We start from the raw sequence: 15,250 nt of genomic DNA, 5'->3' as shown, positions 1-15,250 counted from the left end.
GGTATTTATGCACTAGATTAATTAGAAATCAGGAAAAAGAAACCATTTTTAGCAACGTCTGATTCCCTGTTGCAAGTTCTGATCTGTTGATAAACCTCCAAGGCAACTAGGACAGCACTGCTATTTCTGGCTGTGTTTAGTGTTGAGTTGCTAATTGTTTCTGCTTTACCACGACTGACAAGGAGCCATGCCAGCTAATGAGTAATTGATGAGAGGAGACGGCCATAAAGCAATTTAAGGAGAAACACCATTTTTGGTGATATTTTATTTGTAGCTTAATATATTTATATTTAATTATTAAAGCATGAGGTTCTGTACACTGATATCCTTAAAAGCCAACACTCGCTTCAGATTGTGGTTACAGAAACACACAATTAACCAAAAAACAAAACAAAAACCACTACCACATTTACAGATTATCCTAGTTCAGGCATGTATATACTGGAAAAGCCATTGACATACTTTCATAATGAGAAAAGAGTGTAGATTTGAAAATATGATGATGACATAGTATGAGCAGTAAAAAATGTTTCCATTTAAATATTAAAGCCGAAGCATTAGCATTTTAAGTTTTTGAATTTGTAGGATTAGAATAAACATTAGGAGAGCATTTCAGGACCCCATTATCATCTCTCTCTCTCTCTCTCTAACATACATCCACCCACCCTGACAAAAAAAGTAAAGAAAAACAGGAAGAGTCATCAACATAACTGTTAAAATGAATATCACAATTTTCCAATCACTAATCCACAGGGCTAACCAGGTGTAACTGTGGCCTTCTCAGCATTTGATACAAGAAGCAGCTTCATTTGCCCCTGAATCTAGTACGTAATCTACAACATCAAGTGTCAGGAATAAGGGCTGAAGTTTCAAATTCGTCATCATAGCAATGATGGGGCTCTTGCCAACGTCAGATATACTAAGAGAATCATGGTTCATACTTTTAATAGCTTGAGATGCCTGTAGGCTGTAATAAAATTCATCTATTGCGCTGTAAATCTTTTCTTTTCAGGATTGGAAAAAGTAACAAATGTGCATAAAATTGAAGAGAAAATGAGTAAAATTTCACTCTATTGACAGATCAGCCTTCCTTTTGGACTCTGCAGGAGCTTCTTTGTTTGTGGCCCATGCTCAAGATAAGGAAAACCAATCAAGTGATTAACTTTATATCCAAAGAGGAGTTTGGTCTGTGCATATTTTTAATATGATTTTAGAACAAGAGGTGCAGTTATTTCAAAAGACTGTTAAACCATTGTCTGCTGTGGGAAGCCATGAAATACCTGTGCCACTGGTTGGTTGACCTACAAGTAATTTAACAAAGAAAATGAAATATGTGTGAATCAGTACCAAAGGCAGCTTTCGAGCAGTTGGAGAGCTGGGAAGAGTGATGGGTCATTCATTGGTGTTGGCACTTTCATTATAGCTATTGGCTTGAAAAGGTGCCACATAGATGCCTATTTGGTTCATCACTTGTTTGAATTAAATGCTGAGTTGAGCTAAATGCTTTTGTGTTTTTCATGTACTTAGACACAGGCAATCTTCACTTCAATCTCCACTAATTATCATGAAAGAAAAAGACTTTTCTATTAGGTTGGTCTGTCTAGTGGCATGTGAAGTATATCTTAAAATAGACCCCATTAGTGAAACAGTAGATACTTTCTTGTGAAAGTGAAAGGACAATATCTTTCTGGGGGTGAGGGACAGACAACAAACCTCTGGGCAATGGTGGAGAGGGATGGAATGCAACTAAGAGGACAACTGATAGCTCACAGTAAAAGTCAGAAAAGTTGACTATTGATACATGATCATCTCCTTAAGATAAACATCATGATGGTGAACCTGTAGGATTTTGTGAAGATCAAGATGCCTGCTTTATTATTATGGCTTCTCTAAATTGGCTCATCAGAGAATCAAATTCTAGTTAGCAAAAGGCCCATATCAGCTTTTTGTAAAAATCTCGCTACCTCATTGTTGTTTAGCTGCATCTGAAAACAAAGCAAAACTGAGGCTTCTTGTTTATTTTCAAATTGTTTGTAAATTTAATGTTCAGAAGAACTACAGACCAAAAGTAATGATTATTGCCAATTACAAGCATGTGATATATACCAGTTGTGCCTTGCTGCCATGCCAGTATTATATATCTTAATAATAATAATACCTTCCGGCATTCTGTTAGTCTATGCAACAACCCCTTGAGCAGATATTGCTACCCATGTCAAAGTGTAATGTCTTAGCCCAGTTTCCACTGGTAACACATGCAAACTGATTTTCACATATGGCCTGAGTTAGGATTTTAAGTCAGCTCTCCAGAACAGTAAATGCAAAACCAATGTACAACTGTAAAAGTGCATGACACCCCATAAAAGTCAACATACTCCATTAAAGTCAACTGAGTGGGGACAGTCCGAAAGCAAAATGTAGCTCTTATGTGTAAATGTGGAGGTTCATTATCAGAGAAATTCTGCATTACTGCTGTGTACTTCAATGGCTTGTTTGTTTGTACACTTAACCTTGTGCAGGTGATTAATACCAACCCACTCTACTTCCGTCATATCCGTATTCAATATTTAGAAATAACCATGCCAGACCAGAGTCAGTTCAGTTTAGATCCAGGTTTGTTGTGTGGTCACTCTTCTGTATTCAGGTCAAGAAATGAGTTTACATATTTTGGTGGTGTATATTTTAGTATTACATATATAGGCCAGCATGTTTAGAGTTGGATATCTGTTACATACCTAAATCAATAGATAGGCAACTAAATAAATGGACTGATTTTCAAAAGTGCTTAGCACCTCTTAAAGCACACAGGCCAGAGTGGAAACTGAGGGTCTTCAGCAACCCTGAAAATTAGATAACTATTTAAGTGTTAAGCATTTAGCTGTAGGCACTTGATTCAAAATCTTGCCATATGCATTTATTAATATCAGTTAATATTACTGATTTTTAAAATTCTCTTTATTGGTATGGGCTACTAGCATTCTTATATACAGTGGATTTATATAGATGTAAATAAACCTACATTGCATTGTCTCTTATGTGGCATTAAGGAAATATGCATTATCTTAAAGCCTCAAATCCAAAAATAACTTTTCTTAAAAGTCATACTTTTCATATTTTGTATAGGAAATAAAGATGAGCTGAATCTCTTATCTCTGTTGGAAGTAGCAACTTTGTGAGCTGGGATCTCTCAGGTAGACATTACAGTGCACCTATTTGGAGTACTTGAAAATGTGTACAAGGTTTCTTCCTGGACACCCTGCATACTGACAAGTAGAATCTATTGTGATTCTAGCTGGCTTCCCACACATTCTTTTGGCAAATAAGGCAAAACAGAAAAAGGAAGAAAGAGACGCACATTTTATAAATACAGTAAGACTCCTGGTAGTGTGTTCTGTTGTAACAATAGTACTAACTATGTTGATAGAAACATTTGGCGTTTGGGCTCATACTTATATAACATAGGTAGCTGTGCATTATACCATGACAGCATGTCCATAGTGTTATGAATTGTTTTCCTATGTAACTAGGTGTGGCTAGACTGCTAGAATGTCACTTTCGTGTTTTAACTCTGAGTTTGAAGCCACTATTGCTCCTTAATAAGAAGAAAATTATGCTAACATTTAGCAAGAAATAACAATAGAAAATCAGACTGTTGAGCGCTATTCATTCAGGCCCTATAGAATGCATTTTGGAACTAAATTACTTTATGGCTTGAAAGATTAGGTTGCAACAGTTTGATTTTGTGTTGTTATAATGGTACAGGTTCTGCCTCTGCAAATTATACTGAACTGAGCTCATGCAGAGTGGGAAAGGAAGCAAAATATATGTGGCAGTAATAGAAACACCTATGTAAAGCCACAAGCAGGGAAAACCCAAGCTCAAGTCTATGAATATATATTTAATAGACATGGGCTTGACCACAGAATATAGCCAGGCTTCTCCAGAGCTGAGATATGGGATTTTTTATTCAATCTATCATTAAGAAGGCCTCAGTATCCACTCCATGGGTAAGGTCACCACTAGTAGTCTCCACTAAAAGCAAGACTGATATTCCACTGTTTTATCATTCAGTGTTTGATTTTAATCTTGACATTTGGCAAACAAGCGTTTCAATGAAGAACCTAGAATTGTCTAGGTTAATTTTTGTGTGACAGAGAGAGATTTAGGATAGTGGCATGGTGAAATTTGGGCACAGATCAAAATTGCCACAAAATCTGGGTTCTTTGGATCCAAATCTTTTTGGTTTGGACCAAACTATCAATATTTAGCATTCCAAAAAGTGTTTAATGGAGTCTTCACTCTTTCAAAATGAGTCTTATTTTATGGGGTTTTGTAATTTAAGAGAAAACCATGTGATGGAGGACCATATTTCAGTAATTCTACATTGTTTTCACACTGAATGGTATTGTTGGGAGTCCAGTTTCAGTATGTCAGGATGTCAAATACTTAAATAAAACTTCAACGGAGTTAGTTAAGAAAAGTACACTTAGTACTGAACTATACAGGATACAAAAAGGAAACATACATACTGATCTCTGGAACTAGAGAAATGATGGCAGTGTATTTTAGTTCACTTCTGACTAACTTCCTAGAACTCATCTTTTATATACTAGTTTAGAACAAAGAAAAATCCTTTCTCATGCTTGATCTTATTTTGAATTAATAAGCCAATGGTATTTGTAATTAAATTATCACTAGTGGGACAATATGTAACAATAATTAGCAAAACATTAATGGATGGATGAATGGCTAAGAACTAAGAGCTGTTATATTGATTATAGATCAGACATGCTATGCCACATGTTCCTTGTCCATGTTGTCAATTACAGAGAATTTATGAGCATCTTTATCAGTTACACCATTTTGTCCATTTCAAGACATTGCTATAACAACATTGTCTTTATATAGTATGTATGTGAACAGAAAAGAGACAAAGAAAATGAATTATTGATTGTGGACTTCTTTTCAAGGTATCTGCTTATGTAATTGATAAGCCAAAGACAGCTGTTGAACAATCCATTTTTATCATTCCAAAAGATATCTGTAACCAAGTCATCATGATATAAATAATCTATAAACTGAGTGTGTGTTTCAATAGATTATTTTATTAAGCACAGAAAATACCATATCAGTTACAAGTAGTTTCTTTCTCAATATCTGGACACGTTTCCCTAAGGGTCAAGGGCTACAGTAAAATGACACACACTCTGTTATTTACTAACATGCTAAGATCCAGCTAAAATTCAGCTTATTGATAACACAGTCGGGTCAGGTAAAGTTCAGGGTAAAATGAGAATGGATAATAAAGTACAGGCCCACCAGGACAAAAAGATTCATTTCTCTAAAACAAAACACTCTAACGTTTAGTCAGCACCTTTGGCTATCACAGAAAACATTTGGGGATATTTGGCTAAGAAATCATGAGAGTTTAAAATAAAAAAGAGTAACAGATTAATATTGACTCAGAATATGTACTGTTCAATGCTATAACATATTTGCAGTCAGCTTCACATGCTCAGTGATGAACATTAAAGCAATTGCCAACAGTTAGCACCCAGTGGAATTTCTCCCCTGTATTTAGAATAAAGAGTGTCTATGGTTGACTGTGTAACAATGAGTGGAAAATGTTGACATTTTAGTAGCTCCTACTGCTGATCTTTTAATTTTCTCTTTTTTACTACACAGCAATATCAAGGTAAAACTATTAAAATATAATTGTCCTTTATTTGAAAGGAAAAGTATTTTCTGTAAAAAGTAATGTGCCCGGGGTATTGGTTTTGCTGCAAATTGTATTTGGTTAATCCCAAATAGCAGTATATAATTTATAAAACAGCACCCATTAAACAGGCATCTCTTTTACTCTCATTTACTAGAAAAGCTGTTTGTAATCCTGTTGCTGTGATCTCCTGGGATGTCTGGTGTACTTTAGAGTGACTTTTCAATGTCCAAATTTAAAATACAGCACTGTACTTTAAAATATCATATTAGAATTGGAGCTCTGCAACTATCTCAGCAGACTGAATAAACACAGTGGCATTAGGAATCTGCTGCTGCTGCATTTGTTTATTTGGTTTTTCTACACTCAAAAATGCTACTAAATTACACCGTCAATCAAGTTAACTGTAAATATCACAGACTGCTTTACACTCTCTATGTACTTCAAAGCATGTTGTAAATTGAATCTTTTAAAATCACGTCAATCGTTGTTCTGAAGTGTTACATCTTATAACACAAATTAGGTTTTCTTTGGGACACTGGATGCACTTGTTTTCTCTTTTCTCTGTAAAAATAAAACACAGATTTCCCAAGTTCACTTGAGATTGTTTTTTGGCTCATTCTGCCTTTTGGTTATAAGTAGAAGTAGTGATAAAGTGTTGAGAGCTATAGTTGAAACCTGATTAGCTGATAAAAGTGGTTTAGCATTGTGTAATAGCACAAAGTATACACTTGAAAAATATTGGCAAGTAAAATAAGTGCGGCCTCATTCTCTTGCCCATTCCAATCAGACAACAGATGATTCATCACAGGACAGAGCTCCATATTTCTTACCCTCTAAGTAAAAGGAAGACAAGGTGATACAAATAAAATCTAGTGATTAAATTATTCCCCCCACCCCAAAATAATCTTCTAATGATATTTCAGTTGTGAGATGGTGAAAATACCAAGAAATCTTCCCATAAATGACTCAGTGAAGTTTAAAAAGGTATGGAATACATTTACAAATACCAAGATGATTCAATAGAGCATTTCAACAATACCTATTAATAAAACTGGGTGGGGGAGGAAATCACTCATGGTGGAAAGATATAGCTTAAAGAAAAAAAATAGTGCTGAGACTCAAAGCAGTGATCAAAAAGTACAGAAATAGTTAAGATTAAGTTAAAAATTAGGGTAAATGAGGAAAGAGAAATACACAGAAACTTATTTTGCCCAATTGAAAGTGACTTGATTCACTTTATGATGGTTCCAATTTTGGTTTGATTTTTCTTTCAATCTTGTACAGTGTCCCAGATAGTAAATACGGAGAATACGTGCCTCGGAAACGTAAATAAACAGGTTACACAAATGAAACTAACAACTGTGAAAGTGGAAGAAGATATCGTTTTACAACCCAGATAACCAGTCCACCAGCGGCGCTGAGTGTTGGGCACTCAGAAGAAACATGAGCAAAAGAGCTGTGTCACGGAAATGCAAATGTTGAGAAGGATGAGTGGAGTCAGAAAAAAATGATCCGATGAGGAATGTGCATGTTAGAGACATACTCAAAGTAACACCCATCAATGAAAAGAAATGAAGGTGTGCGGGCTCAGAGGATTTGGTCTTGTAATGTGCAGTCCTGACAAGGGGATTACACAGTCCAACAGATCAAAAGTGAAGGAAAAAGACAGAGAAGCTGACCCAGCAAGAAGTGGTGGGATGTCGTAAAGGAAGACATGTTAATTAGCATGTGGTGTAAGAGAGTGTAGGACATTGAGTAGAACACTTTCGAGGGAGATGACAGCACTGTAGTTGGACATTTTAAGGCAGGGACAATCATCACATTTGGTATTCAACAATGCTTAACAGGAAAACAAAGTTTTAATGATTTTTTACATGAATCTGTTATAGTGCTCCTGGAATAAAGCACATAACTGAAAATGAATGCCTGTTTCTGCCTGAAAGAAATTAAACCTGTAGCGTTTGTTAGCTTTTATTATAGGGAAGTCCAGCAGTGTTGTCTATAGCTAAAGTTGTCCAACACTTTCCATTATAAGACACTCTTTTCACTTGTTTATAACTTTGCCAAACCCTAACTGTTCTGACGGTAATATCCCATGCTGATTTCCTGTCTCAGGCTGACTTTTAGAAAGTTTCAGCAAAAATAGTTCAACCATTTCCAAGAATGAGATTAGAAAAAAATATTGTTTTGCCCAGATTAATGAAGAAAATTCTTACAACTGTTTCACTGAGCAGCTTTAGCACGTCCATTCTTTGGAACCAAGGCTTGAAAATGTGCCTTTTGCAGTTCCCATGAAAAACTATCCAAATAAGACCAAGGTATGAGCAGCTGAAAAATCTCAATTCACATACGCTAGTTTTTAGTAGCTTAAATTCAGCAAAGATTCTGTCTGTACTGAGCGTGCTCCAGCTACAGGGGCTGAGCAAGACTTTCCCAGCAATTACTGCTCCCAGATGCTTTGGGCTGCTCTAGTGCCAGGATCTAGAACTGACAATGGGAAAGAGAGGGAGCAAACAGGGATCCTCTGGGTTAAATGGTATATGTAATACATTTTTGAGTACTATGTATATAATAGTAGTTTCCTTTCTATCATTGCTTGTTCTGTTACAGTTAATCAAAAAGGTATTTTCAATATTTAAAGTAAATTTACTATTTAAAGTACACCTTTCACTTACATGATGGGTCAAGCATTTTGTTGGTTGCACAGGTTATAATTGCTCTCATCCAGAAGACTGCAGGCATGCTATGGATGAAAGAGTAGTCTAAATGGCCTACGCAGTTTTTATCTTCTCTGCTAAGGTTATCAGTAAGTAGGCAAATTGAGGTGAGGTTTGTGGTATAGATACATACCTATCTGAAATGAAATAAGAATCACTTGTTTGTTTCACACACCACGGCCAAAGTTTCTCCATCTGTAAACTGGAGGAACGGTGTGCACATGCATACCTATCCACCCACGCTTAGAATTGTTCTCAGAGTTTTAAGTTTAATTCATTACAATTTGGAAAGAATTTTGAGATCATTGGAAAGAAGATTCTGTAGAATTGTAAAGTAACACTATTAACAAAGCACTTCTGTATTTTAATACTTTTATTCTGTGATGAATAATTTTGCAGGAATTCTTTTCATGGGGTGCATGTCCTTTAATCAAGACCCCTGCTTTTAATGTTTTGTTAATCTCTGCATGTTCACCAACAATCTATATATATTAGAGATTTGATATACTATCTGTAAATTTTATTTCACTTCAATCTTACAAAGCTGGAAGGGCAAATCCAAAGATATAATTTATTACTTGCAACTATCTGCATACATCCAACGCCATTAAAATATTGTTATATTTTCTGGACCTTGCTTACCAGTTGTTCCTGTCTTATTAGATTTAAGGGATTTTTGCATCAGCAGATGTCTATAAAGTCACAAATGTTCCACTTTTCTAGATAATGATTTATATCAGTGAAAAAAGGATGAGAGCTATGTTCATATAGATATTCTTCATACATTTGTGTGTATTTGTGTGTAATTTGTTACTTCATGAAGTGAATTGAGCTGAACATTGAAATCCCCAGTAATTTGCACACATTTTATTTAATATTCATATTATGGTAGTGGCCAAAGGCCTCAAACAGGATCAGGGCTGAGTATAATAAAAACACCTACAAAGACCTGGTTCCTGCCCTAAAGAAATTACAATACTGGAAACATAATAGTAGAAATAAACAGATAGGTAGATCAACAGTTCCCAGTGCACCCGGTCCCAACTGAGGATCAGGACCTGCAAATCTAAGTTAAAGACTGGATGGAGCCCAGTTCTGTAGTGATAGCACTTTACGCAGGAAATGGTAATGTGTAGTTTATTTAGTTTATTTGAACGTTTTTGTTTTTGTTTTTGTTTTGAATAGATGCTCAATGAGGGACCATGGACCATCCTGCATTCTGAATGAAGCAAGAGTCCTCTTGGGAAAAAAATATAGATGATAATGTAATTTAAAACTGTATCATCATGAGTACACCCAAAGGCGGGAGGGACAAATTAATATTGCACGGGCAACTGTAAATCTGGCATTTGCTATCTTATGAGTTCTCAACTCTTAACCTAAAAAACATCATTTTAATGTTGTTTTTAAAAATGTCATAGTATATAGTGTGAAAGTATATTAGCTTACAGATGGAAAGACATATAGTTACACAGAGGAGAGTCAGGATTTACCATTAAAATGCCGCCACTTACGAACAATCAGCATAGCACAGTATCTTTGATACTCTACCTATTTTCTATTCTAAGTACAGGGGAATATTCCGGTATCTCAGATTAAAGCATGGTAACTGTTGGTAGATGCTGAGGGCTTTTTTTGCACACTTTCTATGCATGGACATTTCTTTCTTTGAGAAAATTTTATCCCTACCTGCTTCATCATTCTAATTCCCCAAAACATTGAAGAGCTGAGACAGCAATAGTAAATCACTTACAAGGAAAGTGGTAAATTCTCCATCTCTAAAGTCTTGAAATAAGAGTCGATGCCTTTCTGGAAGATATACTTTACTCAAACACAAATTATTGGGCTCATTACAGAGGTAACTGGGTGAAATTCTAAGGCCTGTCCTATACAGAAGATATTCACTAATCCCTCTGGCCTTAAAATTGATGGATCAAGAGAAATTCCTTTTCCTCCCCAACAGAATTTAAGAAATAAATAGCTGTTCTTGGCAGGCCTGCCTGGGGGGGCAATTTGCCCTGGGCCCCGCAGGGGCCCCGTGAATCCTGGCCCGGCGGTGGTCCGGGTCTTCGGCAGGGGGGGGCCCTTCAGTGCTGCCAAAGACACAGAGCAACTGAAGGCCCCCCCGCCACTGAAATGCTGCCAAAGCCCCAGACCGCCGCTGAGTGAGTACAAGCGCCGCAGCTGCCCCGCTTTGCCCCAGCCCCCCTGAATCCTCTGGGCGGCCCTGAGGCTTGGGATATTATTTTATCCAGATCAGTTATGTTGTATTTGTCAACGGTAGAAAAGCATTATTTTGTTAAAATATAACGGGGCAAATATGTACTAAAGAGAACCTCATGATCTCTGATTTCATTGTTTGTATTCTATCTTTTCAATGTGAGCAAATAGAAATATATACTGACAAAAACTTATTTTTATTTGAGCTCACTTGGTGTTGGTGTATTTGATTGATATTGGTGCTTAGGCAGGCTGAAAAATGACAAATGAGATATTTAGGCTGATATTGGAGGATAACCAGTCACAGCAAAGCTTCAGCTGCAGAGAAAATAATTGTTTCATTGGTGGGAGAGGAAAAAATCTGAAAGCTTTGGAAAGGGATGATAATTTACAGACCAAGATTTGAGTTTATCTAAATCTCCATCTCTTTATTGGTATAAATGCAATAAACTCTCTAAAGCTCTTTGAAATCCTGAAAATGTAATACAAAGCCAAAGGGTGTGTTATAGCATAATACAGGTAATTACTATGTAAATCTTCTACGAATAAAATTGTTTAACCCATTAATTGTTACCCCCATTTAGCCCGATTTGTCAAGGTATAATGCATCCTCTGAAATGCTGAGCACCCTCCACTCCCAGAGATATTGTTGAAGGTGTTCTTAGTTTTTCCTGAGTTGGATTGAATAGATTTCTTTGACACTTACAGTGAATCTGGAAGAGATTAAATGTAGATTTAGAATAATAATATAAAATGGTGAAGTTATATTCAAGATTGTTAAATGACACTGTTAAAAATACCTAAATGTAAAATTGTTTCCTTATTTCTCATGATCTGAGCAGTTCGGGAAGTAGCCAGTGAAGAAAAAGAGCATTTTTACAAGAGTATTTATTTGGTTGCATCCTTGAACATTATATTCTTGAAACAGTCTGTGTTGTTGGTGAACACCTTCCTTATGAGAACGAAATATCACAGTCGCCAAACCGTGGTGTTTGGCAACTCATGAATCCATTATATCAAAGTTTGAGGAAAGAATTAATAGTCCTCCCAATTTAACTTGATTAAACACACTGGGAGTGGATTCTCAGGGGTAAATTATCATATACATGCAAACTGAGGACCTTTCCCCAGCTATTTAGGCTTGTGTGACTAAAAAACATGTGGCAGCTCAGTTGTATTATTTTGTGAAGATGCACAAAGCTATCTACAAAGGATGTGGGTATATGTGGAGACGGGCATTTCTGACAATTAGTTTTATAAATATAAATGTTTATAAATGTGGTCTAACTCTTTTTGAAGGGCAGATATTAATGACTTTTTCTAAGTGGTAGCTTTTAAATAGCTTCAGTATTACAATGGCTTCTGATTTTCCTAGGTGCTAAGCACACACAATTGTATCTGACATCAAAGGGAGCAGCAAATATTAAATATCCCAGAAACTCAGGCCTTGTGTCTTTTGTATACATTTTGCAAGTTTAACTCTTATCAGGAAGATGCATCAAAGCTCATTTTTACTTGCATGTTGTGTTACTTTCTGTGCATGTCTTTTATGATACACCTTTCTGATGTTTTGTGTTAAATTCAAGTTGCTCAAAGAACACAATTATCAAATAATAATAATTAATAACTGCATCAGTTAGTAAGCAGGATTATAAACATGAATTTTAAACTTCTGGGATATCAAGAGAAAAGAAAAATGTTCATTGTAGTCTTATGGTATTATATTATATATATGATTTCAAAGGTTTTTAAAAACCTTGTATGTGTTTCATACAAATGCTCATTTTTATGTTACATACGTGGATAGGGTGTGATATATGAAAAGCCCATATTTATATAAGTATCATATGTTTATACGCTTATATATTGAATCATACAGAGTTCAAATATTTTTGTTCCACATGGGAGCTACTTGATAAACACTATAGATTCAAATGTCAATTGAATTGCATGAGCGGTTGCCATTGCACAAATGTTCACAATGTTTTTTTACTATCAAAAAGTAGCATAATTCATAACTTATTTATTGACTGGTTATTTATTTGTTTTATTTATTTTGCAAACTCAGATATAAATTATGGGCCTAATGGATCAGATTTCTTGATCTCCAACAATGAACATTTAAAGTCCCCAGCAATCATTAAACTTGAATAGAAAAAAATTTATTTTTAGATCTGAGAAAGTGAAATTTAGTCCACAAATGTTTCCTGAAGCGGTTCTTTTCCTAGGTCTGCTTCAGGAGTCTGCTCCCCAGCTGTCCTCCTGCCCAGGAGCGGCTCCAGGCCCCAGCACGCCGCGGGCGGCACTCTGCTGGTCGCCGGGAGGGCGGCAGGCGGCTCCAGTGGACCTACCACAGGCGTGCCTGCAGAGGGTCTGCTGGTCCCGCTGCTTCGATGGAGCCACGGGACCAGCGGACTCTCTGCAGGCACGCCTGCGGGAGGTCCACCACAGCTGCAGGACCGGCGACCAGCAGAGCGCCTCCCGCAGCATGCCGCCATGCTTGGGGCGGCGAAATGTCTACAGCCGCCCCTGCTCCTGCCTTCTGTTATGGGTCTATTACAGGATTGGGGGGGGTGTGGTCCTATGGAAAGTGCAGGAGATCAGATGAGATGATCACGATGGTCCCTTCCGGCCTTAAAGTATACGAGTCTGTGAGAGTTAAGAAGGAAGAGAATGTGTTACCGTAAAACATAAAAACAAAAAACCCTTAATGGAATCTAGTCCTTGTGTCTCCGTGCTGCAAAGATAGAGACTGCAAAACTATGAAAAATCAATTTATGGTAATTTTGTTTGTTATATTCAGTACTGGGGACACCACTTAAATTGATCTAATCAGTAATCTTCTTAGATTAATTTTAATAAACTGATGTCTTCTAAGAGGAAGTAGTTGCCAGGTAAAGATATCAGTTCAAAGGGGTCACCATTTGCTTATCTTCTCTCATCACTGTGTCGACAACTTAGGGGATAATTGTAGGCCTTTTTAAGGACAGTTTCAGATTTCCAGGTCAGTGACTTTTTTCCATCTTCCTCCTTTCTTTTAGGCCCTGCTGCAAAAAAGAAGTATGTCAGTTATAATAACCTGGTTATCTAGTCCATTTCTTCAGACAGAGTTGAGGAAGGATGAAGATTTTCATCCATTCAGTCATCCAAACTGCCATATGCCTCTCCCTGACCTGGAGTGTATCCACCACTGGAGAAGCTTAAAGGCCAGGCAGTTAATATGGAGATCAATGTCAGAGGACCAAGCGTTCTGAACACTGCTATATGAAATATCCTTAATTATTCTTGGCTTAATAAGTCACTGGCACTGTGGGCTGTGACCTTGGACCTTCTCTATGTATGGGAAGTATGAAAACTGAATACCCAGCTCGAATACATGAGTACCCAGCTCTTTATGGGTGAACTGCATTTAGCAACAGTGACTTTACAGGGGCTAATTCTGTCTTTATATGTACTTCCAGACTGCAAGTTTTTGAAATTTCTGTACAGTTTGTGAGGAATTTTGCATATTTCCATCCATGTTGTTTCAAAGATTCACTGTTTGTTTTGAATGCACAATTGCATTGAAGACCTATTCTCTCAGATGTTAGCACATTAAAAACAAATCTGAGGATTTAAAAGAACTATGTACATGACTTGTATAATTTTTATTGTATCACTGCAATCCATATTTTTTTTTAAATTCAACAACAACAACAAAAAGTTATTTAAAGACCAAAAACTGTGCTGGCAAAGTGAGCCCCTACCTTTCATAAGTATGATGGGCTGCAGAGGAAGCAAGACGGATATTGCCTGGTTTTAATAGAGGTCTTGATATGTGGAATGCATGCCAGTAATGTATTTTATAGTACATGTTAATAATTTGTTTGATATTTGTATTTGTGTTCTATTTTGTTATTTTAGTTAAGATATATGACTATTTTGCAATAATTTCAATTATTCTTACAATATTTGGAAGAAGGAATATGGCTTTTACATGTCTTAAGGTTTTTCTTTGTTGATCCCCACCATGATTGACCAGTGTGATGAGGACTTGAAAAAAAAAAAGCATGTATGTTTTATACTGTTTGTAATAAGTAATTTCGTTAATCTTGCTGCTTGTGTGCCAATTAGTGAAAACAATCTTTCTGGCAAACTCCTCCCCCCTTTCCATTCTCTCTCGATCCTGTGATATTGTCCAAGAATGTAACAATAAAAGGTTTTGGTTAACTTTTTTTTATTTACGGCAATAAATATCTTTAGTTGTTTCTTCCCCTCCCCCTTTTAGTTAGTTTATTCATGAGAGTTGTCACATGTGGAGCTGAAAAAGATGTAGAAGTACTTTAACCAGATTGGGCCTAAATTTTTGAAAAGTCACTGGGCACTCAACCTGGGGCAATGTAAAGGGGCCTGTTTTTTTCAGAATGAGCCGAGCCCCTACCCTCTTCAAATCAGGTCTTCCAATGTGTGTCAGTGTGGACCCTCCAAAATTGAAGTTCTCCAAATCACTAATCACATTTGAAAATGTAGGCACAAGGCCTGATTAACACTGAGATACTAAAGTGGTTCAGTAATGTCGCTCCATTAATTTCAGTGGAATGATGCCGATGCAAAA

General features: G+C 36.6%; 1 protein-coding gene across 4 annotated transcripts in view; it reads left to right on the top strand.

Annotated features, from left to right (window-relative positions):
* The window catches only part of GRM7 (glutamate metabotropic receptor 7), a 553,085-nt gene extending 538,251 nt beyond the window's left edge, over positions 1–14,834 (top strand). Inside the window, exon 9 of one of the 4 annotated variants that reach the window (XM_030570395.1) lies at positions 13,698–14,834. In XM_030570395.1, coding sequence (XP_030426255.1) covers positions 13,698–13,910 — 213 coding nt within the window. In that variant the 3' untranslated portion in view covers positions 13,911–14,834. Of the gene's footprint in view, positions 1–9,621; positions 10,058–13,697 lie in introns of those variants that run through there. The other 3 variants (XM_030570394.1, XM_030570392.1, XM_030570396.1) reach the window with 3 other exon arrangements.
* The last annotated feature ends 416 nt before the right edge of the window (positions 14,835–15,250 follow it).

Source organism: Gopherus evgoodei, chromosome 7 (genome assembly GCF_007399415.2).
Source record: "Gopherus evgoodei ecotype Sinaloan lineage chromosome 7, rGopEvg1_v1.p, whole genome shotgun sequence".
Taxonomy (NCBI): domain Eukaryota; kingdom Metazoa; phylum Chordata; order Testudines; family Testudinidae; genus Gopherus; species Gopherus evgoodei.
Note: the sequence above shows the minus strand (reverse complement) of the source record. Positions and strands in the feature narration are given on the sequence as shown.